A 20,985-nucleotide genomic window follows, 5' to 3' on the forward strand; every position below is an offset into this window, starting at 1 on the left:
CATATCTAAACATTGAAGCCACAGAAAATATTCCTGATGAGATAAAGGAATATGATAATCCCTAGTTATCATGAAGGGTAAATATACAAAAAAGAACTCGATTTTAAGAAGAGAAGGTGAAAAAAGTGGAATGAAGAATCAATATGAGCACTTTTCAGTTTATCTTAGGGTAAATATGCTTGTTTCTGCAATGAAGAGCAACATGCACCACTAGAGCTGGGCCAAAATGTTACAGGCCCCAGAGCACAATTATGATGTGTACTTGGGAACTATAAATGGTACACATTTTGGATTTGTCCTACTTTCGAGTAGGAAAAATCAACTGGAATGCCGGATCTGGCTCTAGAGCTCAAGCCTGAATAAAGGAAAATGGACTAAGTTGTGAAATAAAAGCAACTGTACATCGGAACAGATTGAAGACGTTTTTGGAATAATTTTTGTTTCCCTCATGATGCTTTTAGGAAACCAAAGCATTTACTGACTGGTAACGCTGCCAAGCTTAAGCTTAGTTTTAGTATGCCTAGGGCTGGCTCTGACCATAATATAAATTATCCTGTTACTTTTAATATATATATATTTCCTGAAACATGTCTGCATCACATTTTATCGAAGTGTTTTAAACACATCGCTTTCCTTTTTCCCCCTTTTCTTTTCTCTTCTCTTCATTCCTGTTCTTTTCTTTTTCATTTTTCGACAAAACCGAATAAAACAAAGCAGTAAATCACATTAGTTGTTATGAATGTGGCTGCTGCAAGTTGTGCTAGCAGCAGGTGAGCGCTGGTGTACCCAGGATGCAGAGCCATGCTCGCTGCTCAGTAGCTCAGCAGCCAGAGTGCGAGCAGAAAACAACAACAGGCTACTCTGCAAGGAAGGCAGCTGCATGGATAGCGACAACAACGACGAGCAGGACCTCGTGTACGCCGTCATATTTACTTAAAACAAAATGCATTTTATATTCATAATGCAAGGAACTCGGTGTTCATGTGAGCTGTGCTGATTTCGATCCGTTACTTTGAGGGGAAAGTGTTTGTAAAGTAGCTGGCTAGCAGGCTAGCTCCCCGCGTCTTCTCTATGGTTGAGTATCTTCCGGCAGCAGCGGCGGCAGCAGCGGTGCCATGAACAGCGGACTTCCACCTTCCGCTGCTCCGCTCGGGGGTGCCGGGATACCCAGTGTCAAGGTGAAGTTTTGCCGATACTACGCAAAAGACAAAACCTGCTTTTACGGAGATGAGTGCCAGTTCCTGCACGAGGATCCCTCCATGGGAAGCATGTCGCTGCACGGAGGTGGCGGCAGCCCCGTCCCGCTGCCCATGGCCGGAGGTGGCGGGACGCCAGCGGGGTATTCCCTCGGTGGTACGGCGACGGTCTGCCCAGGCGGTGGAGGGACCGGAGTGTCCAAGAAAAGCGAAGCACTAGGGCCTGCAGGCACGGCTTTGGAGGGGCAGATGCTAACCAGTGAGTAAACTAAGCAAAGCAACACACGGGTGGTCTGATTGAGTCAGACTTTTCCAAAGGGCCTTCCGGGTCTGTGTTCAAATTTAGTCCGAGGATTCAGTTGGGCCTTTTTACTTCACAACAGCGTGCTTGACATTTAATTTGCTCATAGAAACCCTTTACTATGTACATAGCTGCTTCTGTATTATTTGGCAGTGTTGTGAAAAGTTCTGACTTCATGCTGTGATCGCTGGCTCCGTTATTACAGGCTTTAGAAAAGGTATACTTCTGGAGCTCAGAGTGAGGCCTGTTGTTTTTGTATGACAGCTGGGTGGGCTAGTTAGCATTAGCTAAGCTAAGCCTTGATTGTTTTTCAAACTTTTTTCACTTCTGGCTTCGGTTCCAATGTGTAAATAAATGTTAGTACTTGCGATATTAGTTATTATTCAGTTTTTTAAAAGTTAGGCGCATTTATAGATTATAAAACTGCCTTACGTTTGCCATCATTAGCATGGCAGTGCTAGCTGTCATTGTTTTTGCTCTCTGGTGGCCCCTTTTCTCGGGGTAAACATTGTAATTAACGCCTATTTAAACGTTTCGGTGTGCAGTAGTTACTGTGTAGGTAGGCTTACACTTAAGGACACGGAAATCAGTAACCCCCAGTAATAAAAACTTTTTAGACATCTACTGCATATCGCCTTGTGGCTGTCTCCGAAAGAGTCTGCAGTGTTTACATGCTTTATAATTAGCCCTGTAATTGGGTAATTACACATTCTCATCGTAATCACTGCTGGGACCTCTGCGCAGAAGTAACCACATGTTACATTAATCTGGTTTCAGTCAGTATTGACTCTATTTTATGTTTTGTCATCCACAGTCCCAGGGATGGAGGGTCCTGCCCTTAGCGACGCCAATCTCACCAACTCTTATTTCAGCAGCAGCTTCATTGGTGTCAATGGGTTTGGAAGCCCTGCAGAGTCGAAATATACAATGATGCAGGTACAAGATATATGTCAGTATATCAATAAAACAACATATTGACACACCCATCTTTAAAAAAAAATCAACTGAAGGTGTTTAAGACACTAAAGGCTCTTGATGTTTTTTGTTGGGGTTATTTAGTTTATGGAGCTGCTACTAGAGGCGAGTAAAACACATTTATAGACACCTCCGGTGTCAGCTGAGGATACCAAACAGAGTTAAACTACTTGTGACTCTACTACAACACTTATTATCATATCCAGTAAGTTAGTGTTTTAATAAATTCTGAGATCAGAAATTTTCCCAATTATCATGGATTACTTGGATTAAGAAATACCCACTAAGAAAATAATAAAAAAAGGCAACAATACAAATATAAACTCTTTTTACCGTTTTGAGATTTTCTTTAATAGAATTTATTTAAATTTAGAAACCGAGAATCCTGTACCTTTCAAAAGTGTTAATATCCGTGGACCTTTCTCAAACTTTTGCAGAAATCGCCCACATGCTTCAGGATACCTTGCTGTAATTCCTGGTCTCTTAAATGAACACACAGTAATGCAGAATTGTGAAGCAAAGGGAAAACTCATATAAGATTTTGTTTAAAAATGTACAGATTCAAAAGAAAACAACACAACAATTTTATGTGTAGAAACTTGCATTGCAGAGGACTTCTGAAAAATCTCAGCAAACTTTCCATCCAGAAGGGGTACATTTCCTCTGGTGCCTCATTGTGTTTTCACATGTTTCCAGTTCCATTTTGAAATTGCCCTCTGTTTCCCATTTGTCCTTTGTAGACAGTGCATTTTCCGCTTCAGATCTTTTAAGCTCTCTGTATTTCAGAAATGTATCTAATTCATGAAGTTGATTTATAAGGCAAACCTCCAGAACACCTGACACATCTCCCTCTTTATCGTTCTGCATGTCTACTTTCCAAGAATCTACAGAAATTCTTAATTTCTTCTTGGTATCGTTTCAGACAAATACAAGACTTATGGTTTGACTACCTCTAACCTTTGGACTCTTTAATTGGCGCATTATATTCTGTGCTGTCAAATCTGACTTTATTTTATCAGGATTGGGGTCGTTGTTTAGGTTTCCAATATTGGGAAGTTATTATCTTGGTTGAGATGAGAATGGTAAGGTCAATATCACGTTACCGTGTATGTTTCTGCAAAAATAAAAATTAATTAGAATTTTCCTTCTGCGTCACAATTTGTGATGATCCATCACAAAAAATCCCAACCAAATATGAAGGCTGAGATCATGAAATGAGTAAGTGTAAAAGTCTTTAATGGGTATTATGTTTTTGAAAGGCAAAACATAACAGATGATGTCATGATTATTGAACTAAGGTTCAAAAAAAGCTTACTAAAAGCAGACGCGCCCTTATGATTCCTACGGCAATTATGTCGCAGTTAGTTGCTTTTAGGTGTGTCTTGACTAAAGGACTAATGAGATCAGGGAGGTTCCTTAAGCAAATAATTGATGCACTCTCTAAATCTAGAAAGACATAAATTTTTACCCAGGTCAGTTGAAGTTAATAATTTTGCTTTGGGGAAAACTGTAAAAATCTTTCTAGGCATGGTTGAAGTCGGATACTAGTAAGAGAGGTTGCCATAAAGTAATCTTGCATCTTGCATTCTACTCAGCAGGTATGTTGAATCTAAAAAAAGAAACAATCAAGAAAGTAATGTTAGAAAAAAAAAATGAAAAAGTGTTCTTTGTTTTTAAAATGGTTGCCAAGAAAAAATGTCACTTCCGTCTTTAAAAAATAAAAAAAGTCTCACCAGACCACAAGACTTTCTCAATGATAATCCCTTGGTGATATTTAATATCAAAACAGTGAAGTAATTGGGTCAAAATTCCTCTTCAACAATTTCACAGAAATGTTTTCTAAACTTTGAATGTTCTTGTCAGCTCCTGATTTTAGAATAGAAATGGAAGTGAAACGTAAAGGCAGCAGGTTAAAAAAACGTGTGGCGGAATAGAACAACCTAAAAAATGTACAAAAAATATATTTGTGCATGAATACAAAAACATCTTTCGCTTTAGTTAAACTTTTATACAAATTCAATTCAATAGCCGTTATGTCATTAACAGAAAGAGGTTTTATGTTTCGTTTACTTAATTTTAAGGCTTTGCTAGAAACACCTAATGTTTTTGTTTAACCTTAGAAAAGTATGAAAGTGTATGTGCATATTTTTTTACATGACAGTGTAATAAAATAGCTTAACTACAGATTGTTGCTATAATAAACACCTATCAAGCAGGTTTACCTCTATTCTAAAAACGTTTGTTACATTTGTACGTTACAACAGAAATATTGCTTTACACAGGGTTACAAATAAATGGTTTGCATGTATTATACATTAATTGAAACCGGTTCGTATTTAGGATTCACGATGCACATAAATGTGGGTTATAGAAATATTTTTTGTTGTTTTGACAATTGTTTTTGTTTTTAGCGAATGACTACCAGCAGCAGCTCTCCCAGTCTTCTCAATGATAGTGCCAAGAATTTCAGCCACAGCACTCATGGTAAGGCTCCCTCACAAAGTTCCTGCAAAGTATGGAAATATGTGGAATTTACTTTTGTCATTTTTAGGTATGGAGAAACATTCATGACTTTATAAATTTATACTTTTCGACCAATTGTGTGTAAGAGTTTTAAGAAGATGACAAAACATGAAAATGACTAAACCAGTTTGAGATTTTGGTATCGTAATTGATTCCTGTATCAAAATGAGCTCTAGAGCACATTGTCTTTGGGGCAAACTTTAGGTTTTTATATCTGAATATAAAGGAAATATTTGGTTATCCTGTCAAGATAGCTTAACAAAAAGTATTTTCCAGATATTGACATAATGAAACGTGTCACAACAAAACAAGTGAAAAGTACTTGGTGTTTTGAGTTAATGCAATCATTGAAGATTTATCTGAACAAACCAGCAAGTGCTCTCATTATGCTTTCAAAATGCGATGAAAATAAATTTCTCTGAATAACTGATAATAGTCACAATGATGTAATCTTTTGCTTCATCTTCTATATCCAGCTTGCAGTTTAACAGTTTAGCGTTGTCTTTTTTTTTGTTGAGTTCCTGACTGCAAATTGCCAGTAATGAGCCTTTATGGGTATCTTGGATGTCTGTGCGTTTGGCCATGAAAGCTGGTCTAAAACGTATAGGCTCCCTGAACAGACTAGATAACATTTGTCTTGAGAGGATTGAAAGCGCCTCTGCTCAGCTTGTAATTCTTGATCCCTGACAGATCCAGTAAACTCCTCGACTTCGTCACTGTTCAGTGATTTTGGTGCTCTTAGCATTTCCCAGAGGAGAAAGGTGAGAAAACGAAGCTGTGCTTTTATATGAAGCGGTTCTTGGAGCCAGAGCCTCACATCGTCTCTATTTTTGTTCATGTAATTTTTCTATATTTGACTCATGCCAATAGGCTCCTAACCCTACTGCGAGTGAGTTCATCCCTAAGGGCGCTCCGCGAATGGCTGCCATGACACAGTCTGCAGTTCAGCCCTTCCCTTCTCCGCTCTTTGCTCATCCTGGTCTCGGTGGCTCCACAGCTGCTTTGGCACCAGGTACTGGCGAGGGTCTATTTCTCTTAAATACCATGTAGGATGTGCTTATGTGTAATTTTATTATTTTACCTGCATGTTAACTTCCTTAAACTGTGACTATTCTACCTGTTTTGGCCAGTATTTCATAAGCATTGTATTTTTTTTTTAGGCATGTCTTTGTCTGCTGGGTCATCTCCTCTGCACTCCCCAAAGATCACACCTCACACCTCACCTGCCCCTCGTCGACGGAGTCACACCCCGAACCCCGCCAACTACATGGTGCCCACCACTGCGGCCGACCAGGGCGCCCACATCATTCAGAAAGAGACCGTAGGGGGGACAACGTACTTCTACACAGATAACACCCCAGTACCAATGGCAGGGATGGTACGAAAAGCACAACGCACGCTGAAATACAACTGAAGTTTTAAGCAATCTCAAAAACGCAACATCACACATTAAAAGTCTCAAACACTGTTTTTCTTACATTTTGTTTCATTTTGCTATGCAGATTATGGTAAATTTGCATCTGTAGTTATGGTCTACTAGGTTTTAAAGCGTTTGTTCTTTAATAATCTCACAGTTTGACACTTAATGCAGACAAAGTTTTGTTTCCTCCTTCTTTCACATCTCCTTAGAGGTCCATATTGGAAAAAAACCCAACAAAGTTTGTATCATCTGCATGGTTTTCATTTCTTAATAAATGGGAAGCTGGTCTGTTTGGTTTCTTGCAGGTGTTTCCTACCTTCCATATCTACCCCCCCACCGCCCCCCATGTGGCTTACATGCAGCCGAAAGCCAATGCCCCGTCCTTCTTCATGGCTGATGAGCTCCGACAGGTATCGATTGCTAAGTTGTCCTCCTCGCAGTTTCACCAAGCAGCATCTGTCTTCTGTTTTGTGTTGGAGATCTTTGGTGAAAATCCCCGTTTTGTTTCAACAATCAGGAGCTGATTCACAGGCACCTGATAACCATGGCCCAAATCGACCACTCAGAGAACCCAGGTAGACTGTCTCTTTGCTGGTGGTTGCTAAAACATGATGAATCACAGTTTTGTTCCCCTATTCTAAAATATGCAATCAACTATTCAAAGGATTCAAATATGACTGTTCTTCAATATTTTATTTCTAATTGCTGCACCTTAAAAAGTATTTAACTTTTTCACGTTTGTCTTGCTTTGACCACAAATCTTGATGTATTTTTCTTTTTGTACTTTATGAGCTAGAGCCACACCAAGAAGTGTATATCCAAACTGAAAGGAAAAAGCACATTTATAGATCTCTGAAATGGTTCCTGGTAAAAATCTGAGGATTTGGGCTTAGGGTGCATTCATACCAACCTGGTTTAGTCCACTTTAAGCAAACAGTTTGATGTCTGATGTGGACCAAGTGGCAAACTCTGGTCTACCTAAAAACCTAGGTCTTGGTTCAGTTGAAATGAACCATGTTGTGGTTCCAATTTATTTGTAAATGCCAAGTGGGCCGGAGACCGCTCCAAAAGCAGGAAACGGACTATGTTTGTGAGCAAACAACATCATGAGGACCAAGGAACACAGCACGGAGATGAAGGACATAATTCAGGGGACGTTTATAGCATGGTCATGGTATAAAAAAATAAACTCAGCTTCAAACTTCTCAAAGAACTCTTTTAAGTCATTTTTAAAAAATATGAAATGAATCTTGAAAACATAATACATGGCCATCCACCTTAACGAAAAGGTTGATTGGTGTGATAGAAAGATAGAAGGATGACGTCCCTAAACTTACAACCTGAGCTACGATCGAAGGGTCTGGAACCGGAAAAATCAAAACCATCTAACATTATCCTTTAACCTTCTTAATAAGTCACTTTGTACTGATCTAATCACTTACAATCTGGATGAAATACATTGAAGTCTGATTTTAATGTGACAAAACTTGACGTTCAAGAGAATGTTTTTTAGCATTACTGTGTGTCTGTACGTGTGTAATCAGTGTCCTGATTTCTTTTGGTAACTGCTTCCTTTAGAAGTACCGTCTGAAGTGGACAGCTACCACAGCCTGTTTCCCCTCGAGCCTCTCCCCCCGCCGAACCGCATGCAGAAAACCAGCAACTTCAGCTACATCACCTCCTGCTACAAGGCGGTCAACAGCAAGGATGACCTGCCATACTGCCTGAGGAGGATACAAGGTAATAAATGTGTAAACTTTACACAGAACGTGAAGCACTGACAGAATATTTACAAAGATCTTTTTTTGTTTTTTTAAATATGAGTAACTCATGATAATCTTTTCATAAAGTGCCCCCCATATATCAAGCATGAAGCTATAAGCCATAAACTGCTGGAGTTTCTTCTCTTTCTTTACAATAACAAACTCTCTTCATGTAGGTGTGCTGTCACACATTTGTTAACACATGTTAAATGTCTTGTTTTTTTTCTTGTTTTTCAACCGACCAGGTTTCCGCCTTGTTAATACAAAGTGTATGATGCTAGTAGACATGTGGAAGAAGATTCAGCACTCGAACACGGTGACACTTAGAGAGGTCTTCACCACAAAGGCCTTTGGAGACCACTGTGAGTGTGTGCTATTATTAGTTTACAGTACACATCTTGTCTCTGTATGTTTACCTTTTTTATAATAGTTTTTGTGAACGTGTTTCAGGCTGATGTTGATTGTGGTCATAAATGTGGAGCTCTGTTGTAAAATTCAGCGGTTATGTGTTTTCAGGTCAGCTGAAGTACTTTTTTTAGTTCTCTTGTTATTATTGGCTTCTTACTTTTGTGCTCCCCACTTTTCTTTTTGTCTCCCCAGCATTGGTCTTCTCATACGACTTCCATGCAGGTGCAGAAACGATGTTCAGCAGGCATTTTAATGACCCAGCGGCAGACTCGTACTTCACAAAGAGGAAGTGGGGTGAGTTTATGTTTTTTTCATATATTTTTTCTCTTTGCTCTGAAATAGAATCGGCTACACCTCAGGTGCCACTCATCATCGCTCAGTTTCACACATTCAGCTTTTGTTGACTTGTTTGATAATGAGGTAATTGTCATGGATCTATTTAGATTTGTTTCTTGTTGGAGGTGTTGCATCTAGACGCGCTCCTATCACACATGTATGTAATGTTTTATAAATTATGTACTGAATCACAGGAAATGTGGCCTAATTTGAGTCTTAAAGGGACAGTTTAGATGTGACGTTTTTATCTCTGGTGGACAGATTGTGAAAAAGTATATAAATTCTCAGCAGGGGAAGGTAAACAGCTTGTCCAGTGTTTGAATAATAAGTTAAGATTTTTGCTTCCAAAAAAAAAAAAAAACATAGTTAACTTTGAAGGTGTTTACTCAGCTAAAGAACGGCCGTGCAACTCTGCACGATTGATTGAGGCTCCTGATTGCATTATCCACTTCCACTATTTTCTCTGAAACGATTTGAGCAAGGCAGCTTGATGCAGCTGACAGTAAAAATGCAAGACAGCAATGCTGTCAATTCAGTAACAACAGCCACTGTTGTTACTGAATGAAGGACAGGTTGGCTATTCTCAGACCTGGTGAGGCGTTTGAAATTAAAGTCAGAAGACGCTCCAGAAAGTAGCGACTCTATGACAGCGTGTTGGCTTTTACGTTCATGTTCTTGAGATGTCAGAAGATTACAGAAAGCCTACAGTATTGCATCAAAGTAACATTGTTGCATACTTTTAAAGACCTAATTATGTTTGTCTTGACTCGGAAGTGGTGGCTGGTAAGGTAAACATCTACTTACTGTAAAGGCAATAAATAGAAACTGTGATCTTATGCTAATTTAGGATGCTTTGTAATATTAGTTAAAGACTGTTTTCCCTGCACAACTTGGCAACACTGATTTCTGTTGCACCCATTGTGACATCTCTTCTGGTCCTAATATTTAAATTATTAGAGATGCAACATATCTCAAATTGTACACGTCATTGCTATATTAATGTGTGTAAAGCACAATGGCAAGGAACTGATTAAATGGATTACTTTCTAGTAATAATTTGATTATTTGCTAGTGCCATAGATGCAGATTGTAATAATAATTTTGGTCTCTTGGAACATTTCCACTTCTCTCGATGTCCACAGTTTATTAGTAATCTGTCATGACAGAAAAATTAACAAAGGTTTCATTATAGTTCTAATAAATTAGTGTAATAATCTAACACAGAAAAGAAAATCTGAGCTTTGTATCTCATATATTTGGTTGCATATCACTTTTATTTATTGACCATGTGAGATGGCACATTTCTGTGTTTGAGGTGTACCAAAAAAAAAAAACCCCAAACAAAATAAAAACTCAGTGAATATATAATTGAAGATCATCAACTTAATTTTGCGTAGTAGTTTCATTCTGAGAAAATCATTAAAAATGTTGCGGTCTAAACAGCTGCTAGCCATTCACCACTCTGAGGCATTTCTTCACATTTCTAGTGACTCATTGTAGCTAACGCTTCTCTCTACCACAGGTAAGGGAGCTGTTACTGATAATATTGCCACTGAACTTTGTCATAAAACCCAAACGATCTCTTTGAGGGAGCTGTTTGTAGTTCCAGTTTGACAGTTGGCTGCCAAGTTTCTTTTAAAGACGACTTGTGGATCTGGAGGAAACTGTGGCTGAAAGTGATCCCAGGCAGGCACTGTTGATCAGACTGCCTACAGGAATGACTGATGGGAGGAAGCAAAACCACGCTCACATAGATCTAGTCCGCGGCAAAAACTGATAAGAAACCTCTATGCGCAGTCTGACACAAGGAGAAAATGTTAGAAATAACTCCCAGCATGAAGTGTAAAACTGCCCAACTCCTTTTCAGCCTTATGCATCACATGGTGATATTTCTTACAGTTCACACCCTTTCGCTTCCTCAGCTGTTGCCATTGCACACAGCTGCTGGCTAGATTTGAAAGAAAACCTTTCCATTGATAGGAAATAAAATAAATCATAATTTTCTGTTAAATATGTCTGCCTTTGTTCACACTTGGCTAAACTGGTAGCTGTTTGCAAGTAATAGCTTAGATAAAATGTTTACCCCTAAGATGTACCATTATTTTAACTTCAATTGATCAAAAATGTTTTTCTGTGTTTTTCTAACACCACTGATATTGCATCTGCCAGACAGATCTGTTGAGGATTACAGAGGAAGCTGACAGTTTGAGGTTTAGTTCATCAGAAATGTCTACCTCAAAGACATCTGTGTGATAAAGCTGTTTTTTTTTTTTTGTTTGTTTTGTTCTTTTTTAAAACTTGCGCAGGGCAACACGAACCTCCGCCGCCACGGCAGCATGCAGGCCTTCTGCCGGAGTCGCTTATCTGGGCCTACATCGTCCAGCTAAGCTCGGCCTTGCGGACCATCCACACGGCTGGTCTTGCCTGTCGGGTCATGGACCCCAGCAAGATACTCATCACTGGTAAAACCAGGTATAGGATAGTTTCAGTCTACATCAAACGTCCGCTTGTGTTATTATTAAAGCCCGGTTCTGCTCATCTTAAATGGCTTTTAACCCAGCCGCACCAGTTATGTTATTTGAAGTCAGGCTTCCCGTAAAGTAATATGCTAAACAGAGATGCTTGCTTTTGACTTCCTTTTTTTAATCAACAAGTCTTGTCAATTACTCGACACAAGACACGCAGGCAAACTAATGAAGGTCTCTTATCTGAAGGTTACGGGTGAACTGTGTTGGGGTGTTTGATGTCTTAACGTTTGACAACAGTCAGACCAATCATCTTGCCCTGATGCCGCAGTACCAGGTACTTATGCAATAACCGGGTTTTCCCCGCGATATACCCAACATCCGGGTTTTGTGTTGCAGAATTGAAGTGTCACGCTGTGCCAACATTAATGTATTTGTGTGTCTTTGCCATGCAGCAAGCAGATCTAGTTTCTCTGGGCAAGGTGGTGCTGGCTTTGGCCTGTAATTCGCTGGCTGGAATCCAGAGGGAGAACCTGCAGAAGGCCATGGAGCTGGTTTCTATAAACTACTCTTCAGACCTCAAGAACCTTATTCTGTAAGAGGGTGTACATGAATACTGTAGGTCACAAGAAAACACTTTTAGAGATGCTTCCAAGCAATTACCACTGCAGGAAAAAAAAACAAGCATAGAAATCAGTTGGAATAAAAAGAAAAATATTTCTAAGAAGCAATGTTTTTGTACAGTTTTCATGTTTAGGTTCCCAGAAGAACCTATGACTGAGAGTCTCACATCTAAATAGGCTCAGGAAACAGAAACCATTGCCATACTTTCATAAATGAACCACAGTCTTCTATTGACCATTGAATCTAAAGCAAAGTAAAAGTCTTTAATCATTTATAGTCTTCTATATAGTCTTCTTTTTGTAGCTTCTATCCTAGAAGCCAAAAAAAAAATAATCGGAGTTTGGCTGGGGAATCACTTTCTAACAAGAAACTACCCTAAACACAGCTCTGGAGCTACTACGGAAAACTTTAGATCAAAGGATAAGAACGGCTCAGTCAAAGTCCTGACTTCACTACAACTGAGAATCTGTTGTAAAACAGAAATTGATGTAACAAATGCTTTTCATACTATTCTCGTCAGATTGGGCCATTTTGGAAAGACGAATTAGCCACAGTTTCAGTCTGCAAACGTCTGGTGAAAACATAACCCAAAACTCTTTGAGCTGCTGCTCAAATGCCCACCACCGTTTTCAGATTTTTACTTAAGAAAATAACCTTTACAAATCACCTAGTTTTGAAAAAGAAATGTCTGGTCTTCTTCTCAAACAGTAACTTTAATGATAAAACAAAGCAGGTAAATCATGGCTCACTTAAAAGTTTTAGAACTTTTAGTCTGCAATGAGTGAATTTGAATAAAATTATAATATGAAGCAGTTATTGTAGAAATGTATAGGTGAAATGCGTAACGCTGTGGGAGTTGTGGAAACCCAAGTGTCACGTTCTGTTCTTCTGCATTTTGAAGAGGAGAACAATATGTTCACATAAATTTTTCCTAATTACAAAGTGCATTAAGGTCAACATTTATTTCCTCTGTCCTGCTGGAATATTAAAACAAATAATAAAAACCCTGTTTGTATTGAACCATTACAGTGAAATACCTCCTAATTTTCATTTTGCCATGTTTTGTTTGAGGTACCAGATGTCTTTAACAGAGTAACGACTCATCACACAAATGTGTAAAAATAATGTTTGATATATGTAAATTTAAATATTCAGAGAACAGAGCGCATCTAATTTTCGGGGTAACGGCATTGACCTGCTTTCCTATAATCACAGGTATCTTCTGACTGATCAGTCTCGGCTGCGCAGCGTCAATGACATCATGCCAATGATTGGAGCACGATTCTACACACAACTCGATGCATCGCAGATGAGAAATGATGTCATCGAAGAGGACCTTGCCAAGGTAACATGAAACTTGATGAATAGATGATATTTGCTATGCAAGGAAAGAGCTTAATAAGCAAAGAGGGAAGTTGTGTGAATACAAGATGTTGTATAGTTTATTAAAATGTTTTGACGTCTTTGCTAAAAGTTAGTTTCCTCTTGGTGTGAATGTGTGAAATAACTGCCCTCAAACTTTTGCATGTTTCTCCCCCTTCATGCCTCAAGTTCCTCTTCCCTTCCTGGACTCTGGTTTAATACATCAACCCAGCTTCTTTGTGTACTGTAATTGTAAACTACAATTGTGCATTTTGGGTTATGGCTTTGCTTTAACCATGTTAAAGGTTTATTGAGCAGATATGTGGAGTTTAGCACATTTAAGCACCCCTCTTTGTGTATGTAATTTGTTGCGGCTACTACTGCTGAAACCTGCCTGTAATCTGCAGGTTTCTATAACGGCGGGGAGGGTTTCCTGTTTATTGGCTGCACTTTGTTAGCTCAATGTCGTCTCCTATAAAACTAGGTGTACTGTTTATTTGCCTTGGGAGGGCTTTTGATAAAAGTCTTTGGTGTTGAAAACATCAGAAGTGTATTGTTTTGATGAATGCAACTCTTGCATAGAGAAGGAGATAAGTCATTTCCTAATTTATTAGCAATTCTGCATTTACATCACAGCAAGATTTTAATTTGCTGTGATGCTTTAAAGTTTAGTAAACCTCACAGTCTTGATTCATTGATTCAGTCCAATGGAAAAAGAGCAAAAACATTGTTTGAAGGAAAACCATCCACGTTTTTAAATATGGAAATGGAAATTTTAGCAAATTAGCATTAAAGTTAAGGTTTTGCTCATGCAGCTCCCACAGTTTTATTGCTCAGTTCAGCTGAGGTGAAAATTTGGGTGGTTTTTGCGAGAAGGACACTTACGGCCCGTTCACACCAAACGCGTTTTGAGCGTCAGGCGTGTCTGGTTTACATTTAATATCTATGTGGAGCGCGTTGAACTCTCCAAACGGTTCAAATCACGTCATAGATGAAAGCCATAGCTCCTTTGAAAAACCTCTTCATGTGCCACATATATGTCTTGTGTCTTGGATAAAAACCTTTTGTGATTGGAAAAATAAGTTTTTAGTTTTGTTTAAATCTTGAAAACAAAAATTAAATTTTGTTTAAAACTGCTCTAACATAATTACGAAAGACTCAAAACATTCAGGAGCTATGACATAAAAAATGAACATGTGGTTTCCTTATATATCCATGGAAGTTGTAGATTGCTTGCATGCATCAATACCAACAACTCGCTGGGGCTCACATGCCTCTCTTTACTTCTGTTCCATTACAAATTGTGTTTTGTGGGGCATTGCAACACTGCTGTTGTGTCACTCTTGAAGCTGTGGTTGGGATTGTATCAGTTTTTAAGGTTGGTCGTTTTTGAGAAGCTTTTAAAAACCAAGTAACACGAAAGTTTGCATAATTCTCAGAACTTATTGGCTAATTGGGACCATTGATCTAATATCTGTATTTTCCTGTATTCTTTTTAGTTTCACATCTGTTAACTGCAATACACTGGCTATGCAAATTATGTCATGAAGTTTTCAGGCAACTTATTTTTGAAAATAATAATTTATTGCACATGTGTTTTGCAAAACTACTCATAACCACTAAATATTTTAGCTCTTTATGACTTTATAACAACAAAAAAAACAACTATTTTCTTGATGTGGTACCACAACACAAAGTAGAGTGTAATTGTAAAGTGAAAAAGTACAAAAATCTTGTACTCCACAAGGTGGATTTTTAGATTAAATAAGTAACCAAAGGAAACTTAACCTTTTGAACTAGATATAAACATATCAGTGCTTCTCACCCTACACCACACTATCATCATGGTGAAACCTGGTGGTGTCAGCATCTTATTTGCATCTTTAACAAACAGCAGTCTTAGCCTTCGATTTTAAAACAGCTTATGAAGGCCCGGATCTGCACCGATGGAAACTCAAGCTGAGCATTAAGGGAAAAACACAGTTTTCATTCTGCATAATTAACCTGCATCAAAACTAATCTGTCATTCTGTTTGTTTTCTGGGTTTTGAAATGAGGCTACATGGATTATTAACTAGGCTGCTGTGACTTCTGCTCCGTTTTTAGTAAAAAGGAAGTATCTTGTGGGAGCTGCTAGAAACAGGCACTTTACACCTTGTTTGGACAGAAAGTCAAACGATAAGACTTTCAGTTTCTGGGAACATTTCAGTTTTTTTAGGACCTTGACGTGCTTTCTTCATGAAGACCACAAATATTTATTCATACGTTGTTCTCTCTTAGTGCGGTTATCCCTCACTTGGTGCTCCAGCATTGCTCACTGTGCAACCACAAGTAAAAGTATAATTTACTTGTAAATGTGGAGTAGTTCTTGTTTTTAGTGTCATACATTTAAATTTATTAAATCAGAAGACAATCTAATTAGTTCACTGGATTTCTCCATTTTTTATTAACAACCTTTTTGTTTAATAATTTTCAAAAATGTTGTTTATGTTAATACTTGACATTCAATAATTGTCAGTAACGCTGTCGACTAATGGAGAATGTCTGGTTTTGGTTTTCAGGAGGTGCAGAATGGTCGCCTTTTCCGCCTGCTTGCCAAACTGGGAACCATCAACGAGCGGCCAGAGTAAGGATCATGTCCTCTTTCTGGATGAGGTTGAACCTCTTGGTGTCTATCTTTTTCTGCTCCGTAATCTTGTGCTGTGTAATCAGGTTTCAGAAAGACCCGGCGTGGTCGGAGACCGGCGACCGCTACCTGCTGAAGCTTTTCCGGGATCATCTGTTCCACCAGGTGACGGAGGCGGGGACGCCGTGGATTGACCTCAGCCACATTGTCTCCTGCCTCAACAAAGTCAGTGAAAACTTCTCTTTTGTAACTCAGCAGCTGAATATGTTGTCATTTGTGTTGTTAATTCAACGGTGGTTAAGTGTGTCTCTAAGTTACCAATCAATCTCATGATCTTGTTACGTGGAGATAATGAAAGTGTTACTAAAACAGTTTAAGATATTGAAATCTGAGGTCAAATTTGTTCTAGATCTCCATATTTCTATTTTACAAATCTAAATAAAATCAAGTCAGATTTCAGTTCAGTCACATAAATTCAGATTCCATTAATATTAAACTGGTAGAAAGTTTTTTTGTCCAGTCCTCTAATCTTGAAATAACGAGGGAATTATCGCTCCAAAATAAGCTTGAGGCATTTTCCTTATATGACAAAACAAAATAAGATTTAAGGTCTTGTCTCTAAGATAAAAAAATAAAAACAAAAAGGCCAAACCAGACTTGAGACTTCTTTTTTCTTAATGGTGAGAAAGACAGACTTGCTACAAGTTAAACTACGCAGTCTTGACACAGTAATAGAACGAGTCGCTTCAGATCTTTTTTTTTAAGATGGTGCGATAACATGTCTGGATAGTGTGTAAAAATAAATGTGTATTCATGACATGTTGACATTTAGCTTTACAAAATTGGCTTTGTGCACAGCTTGAGGTTTCAGTGTACAAATGATACTGATGCTAAACCCAAAACATGAATTCAAGAGAGGAAAAAAATATTCTGCTAATGTCGAAAAAATGCAATTTCACAATTGCCGTGTTTCCATTAAATAAGAAACGCAATTAAAGCCTACAAGCAGGAGCAGAAGACTGGAAAAAAAATGACTTTTTTAGTCAAACACTATTTTTACTTGATTTTCTTTGACAAAAATCACAAAGCTCGTCGTTTTACTTCTTTGCTCCTACATTGCGAACAAGTGTGTGAATCTTACACACACTTCTAAATGGCTACTTCTAAATTCTGAAATATGAAATGGAAATCTTGTTGTTCCTCTTATTTAACCATATTAAATAACCATATTATGGTTAACCATATTTGACCACATCTCAGGCTGTTTACACCAATATTTAATGTACTTGACAAAATGACACTTGCAGGTCAATGTTTGTCTGAACATAGAAGTACTCATGGGTTCTCATCGAACGTTCTGCATGTGTCTGTTCAGTCCCTGAGCACAGATCACGTGTCTGCTCCTGTCATGCTTGGTGTTACTTAGCGTGTGTGTGTGTGTGTGTGTGTCCAGCTGGACGCAGGTGTTCCTGAGAAGATCAGCTTGGTGTCCCGGGATGAGAAAAGCGTCCTGGTGGTCACTTATTCGGACCTGAAGCGCTGCTTCGACAGCACCTTCCAGGAGCTGCAGGCCGCAGCCGCTGGCTCTCTGTAGCGCCCCCTATCGGGCCCAGACCTGTAGCGCACCATTGTACTACAGCGGAGAGGACCAGGCTCTCAGACATCAGCACAGCGAAGGCAGCGAGGCGGGGCTTCGTGAACCTCAGTCACATACACTGATTCCTGTCCACCAGGAACCATTTTTGTAAAGCATATATATATTTTTTTTGTGGCTGAAAATTGAAAAAAACAAAAAAAGAGGAAAATAAGACTAACATGGAAGCTGTGATGAATGACATTTTTAAAAAAAAAAATTTGGGGAACAAAACGAGAAACATTTTTTTCCTGCTTTTATTGTTTATTTCTACAGCTGGGGATGTTTTTTCTTTTTTTTTGTTTGTTTTTCTTCTTGTAGAGGAGGATGCACTAAGATTTTAATTTTTGTTATTTTTTGAAATTGTGAGTGGCCTCCTGGGTGCACAGAGAGCTAAAGGCCACACACACGGACACGGAAACATCCCTCTCTGCCGGTTGGAGACCACACCCCTTCATTCTGACGCACTCAGAGACGGGACGCTTCACTCGAGGCTTCCGGTGCGACGGGCCAGCCCAGCTCAGCCTCGACTGCTGGTTCCCTTTTTGAAAGGACTAACCACTTGGGAAGCTGGGAAGGGTTGCGAAACTGGGGGTGAGGGGGGGAATGGATTTCAGATGTTTTTCTACAGCAGAACGTAAGGCTCATACTCGTGGGTGGGTGGGCGGACGTAGGTTTGCTCGGGACCAGCATCTGAGGAAGACGTGTCTTTTCCTGAGGCTCAAATGTTACATATGCAGCAGCCACCTTGTGGTTATCGGACTTTGCTGTGGTTGTTTCGGGTCAGCGAGCCACAGCTGCCTCTTCGTGGAATGTCCTTAATTTGTCCCCCTCCTTTGGTCTCCTCACCTCCCAGTGTCCCTGATTTCTGTCTTTATCTTCCTTATTTTTTGTGCTATAATCCCAAACTTCACTTCCCTCGGCTGGGGGGTGGGGTGTCTACGTTTTGGAAGAAAATTGATACTTTGCGACTTTTTAACCAGCTGCTTTTTCTCTCTGCTCAGCTGTTGTGCAAGATTGCACAGGAGGCCAATCAGGTTTTGCCTCACTGTTGCTCTTTAATACTCTGTGGACCAATTCCAGCTGGGGTTTTAGGTGAAAGGAGGGGAAGGAGGATGGGAGTGTGGGGGGGGGGGGGACACCGACTTTTAGTTTTATTTGACTTTTTTAGGATCATGAGATACGAACAGGCTGGAGATGCAGCTTTCGCACTCGGATTTTCTCTCAGGATGACAAGCGGCCGGAGCCCCCTCCCTCCCTCCCAGCCCCGATGATTGAATGTCTTTGGCTGTCATTGGGCGGGACGTCTTCAGATGGAGGTTTTAGGTTGTTAAAAGTTTTGTCGATTGTCGGGATCATGCTGTCAGGCGGTTCATGTTGCCCCGAAGCGCAGATCTGTTTTCATTTTACTTTAAATTGGGAGGTGAAAAAATGCTGTTGAAGTCTCATTTAAGACCAATGATTAGATTGTTTTACACTGTTGTCTTATTACACGATAGTCAGCGAACACAAATTGCGCTACCAAATCATCTATTGTTGTCATTTTCCCTGAATATTAAGGAAAATATGAAATGATCTGTTCTTGGGGGCAACAGATGCACAGGGAACTGTGTTGGATCATGAACTACTTCCTCTGTTAGTGAAATCAATGAACGGAAAAGAATAAAACAAATTTGGTGAATGTGGTGCTTTAGAAATCCCTCACACATGCTTACAAACACACCCGAATACCTTTGGACTCAGCCAACATGATGTCAGTGTTTAATCACTGTACTCCACATTATACCACACTCCATTTACCTTTAGGGTCAACCCCCCATTTCCCCCAGTTCCCCCCCACAGCAACACACCTACAGTCACCATCTTAGTATGTTTTATGCCCCTCTTGTGTTCTTGTCTCAAATTTTTTGCAATATTTGTGTGTACAGCAGTATTTTAATAAAGAATACCAAAACTGATGCTGATCGGAGAGCCCTTCTGTTTTTTCTGCTGGTTCCTTTTAGACATTTTGTTGTTACAACCACCATGTTTAAACCTCTGAGGCCTTCACAGAACACCTGGATTAATACTCAGGTTAAAGTAGTCAAAGGTGGACTAATTACTAACTAGCTGTCTTCTAGAGGAAATTGACTGTAATAGATTTCAACTCTGGTAATCAGATTTTAGGGAGGTGAATGGAAAGGCACACCACAATTTTCAGATTTTTCAAAAGAGCTCAATGAGTGTGTGGTTGTCATGGGATTTAATGTGAATTAGCGCAGTGTGTGATGGTGTAAAATGCTGCTTTTATAGAAGGATGAACCAGGTGTAGGAAACTGTTTTAAAGGTGTAAAATTACTATTTTCCAACTCTGTGAGGTGGAAACTGTATTCTCTTAAGTGTGGAGGACTTGATGGGTTTTATAATAAAAAACATTTTTCCATAGAAGGGGCTATTTTAAATGGAAATTAATCGCAGTTTTGTCTGTCTATGAATAAGTAACCTTTTCTATTTTGCTCAACAGCAACCACGTTTTATAGAATAAATATTTTGCAGAAGACAGACCCTGTGTTTAAAATTATAAACTTGTTGGAAGAGCAGGCTCTCGATATTTTAGAAGTACTGTTATTGTTCTCACACCGTCTGTGCTGTAGCTGCAGACTTTCATGACTCACTGCTGCAACATGAATGTTGCCTCTGTTCTCACATCATCTGATAAGTCAAAACTAAAGCTTGTTCCTTATCAGTGTGGACAGTCTATGACCTGGCTAGAGATGGGTGAGATGCATTCAGGAGAAAAATTCAGTTTGAATTTATAATTATTTGACGTTCAAAGGTAATTCAGGAGTTGTATTAGGATACATTTTTACAGATGACATATTTTGTACCAGTATTTTTCTTATGTAATAAGTCACAAGTTGGAAACTAATTTCTTGTTCAACATGAACTGACCAGTTTAGAAGAGTAGGGAGAACGTTTTAAAACTTTATATGTTTATTAACTGGACAAAATCCCAGACCACTCACTGATTATTCATTTAGACAACTTTATCGCTGTACATAAAAGGAGGTTTTAGATCAGAGACTTTAGGGGAGGAAAACAAAACAACATAATTCTGCGTGATACAATAATATAGTTTTCCACTATGTAGTTTGACTGATCTGCAAGGCAGACCTAAACACTCCTGAAACAATTCACACAAACTGACACTGAAAGTAAATCAGACAATTACTATCAAATAAAAAAACGATGTAACACAAAGGCAAATGTGACTTTATCTCCATGAAAGTAAATTTGAGCAGATACTTTAAAAAATAAATCCAAATTCAAATAGGGAAACTTCATAAAACCAATACTAAATGTAATATTGATGTG

General features: G+C 39.0%; 1 protein-coding gene across 1 annotated transcript; it reads left to right on the forward strand.

Moving 5' to 3' along the window:
* The first annotated feature begins 1,115 nt into the window (after positions 1-1,115).
* pan3 (poly(A) specific ribonuclease subunit PAN3) lies at positions 1,116-19,590 on the forward strand. Its single transcript, XM_032550985.1, has 18 exons — positions 1,116-1,455; positions 2,312-2,433; positions 4,884-4,956; positions 5,686-5,756; positions 5,866-6,007; positions 6,156-6,373; positions 6,721-6,825; positions 6,933-6,990; positions 7,994-8,155; positions 8,424-8,540; positions 8,779-8,880; positions 11,229-11,394; positions 11,637-11,724; positions 11,843-11,982; positions 13,227-13,356; positions 15,934-15,998; positions 16,085-16,223; positions 17,452-19,590. Exons 1-18 carry the CDS (start codon positions 1,116-1,118, stop codon positions 17,590-17,592), a joined length of 2,379 nt encoding a protein of 792 aa, XP_032406876.1. The 3' UTR covers positions 17,593-19,590.
* The last annotated feature ends 1,395 nt before the right edge of the window (positions 19,591-20,985 follow it).

The sequence above is a fragment of the Xiphophorus hellerii genome, chromosome 21 (genome assembly GCF_003331165.1).
Source record: "Xiphophorus hellerii strain 12219 chromosome 21, Xiphophorus_hellerii-4.1, whole genome shotgun sequence".
In the NCBI taxonomy this organism is placed as follows: domain Eukaryota; kingdom Metazoa; phylum Chordata; class Actinopteri; order Cyprinodontiformes; family Poeciliidae; genus Xiphophorus; species Xiphophorus hellerii.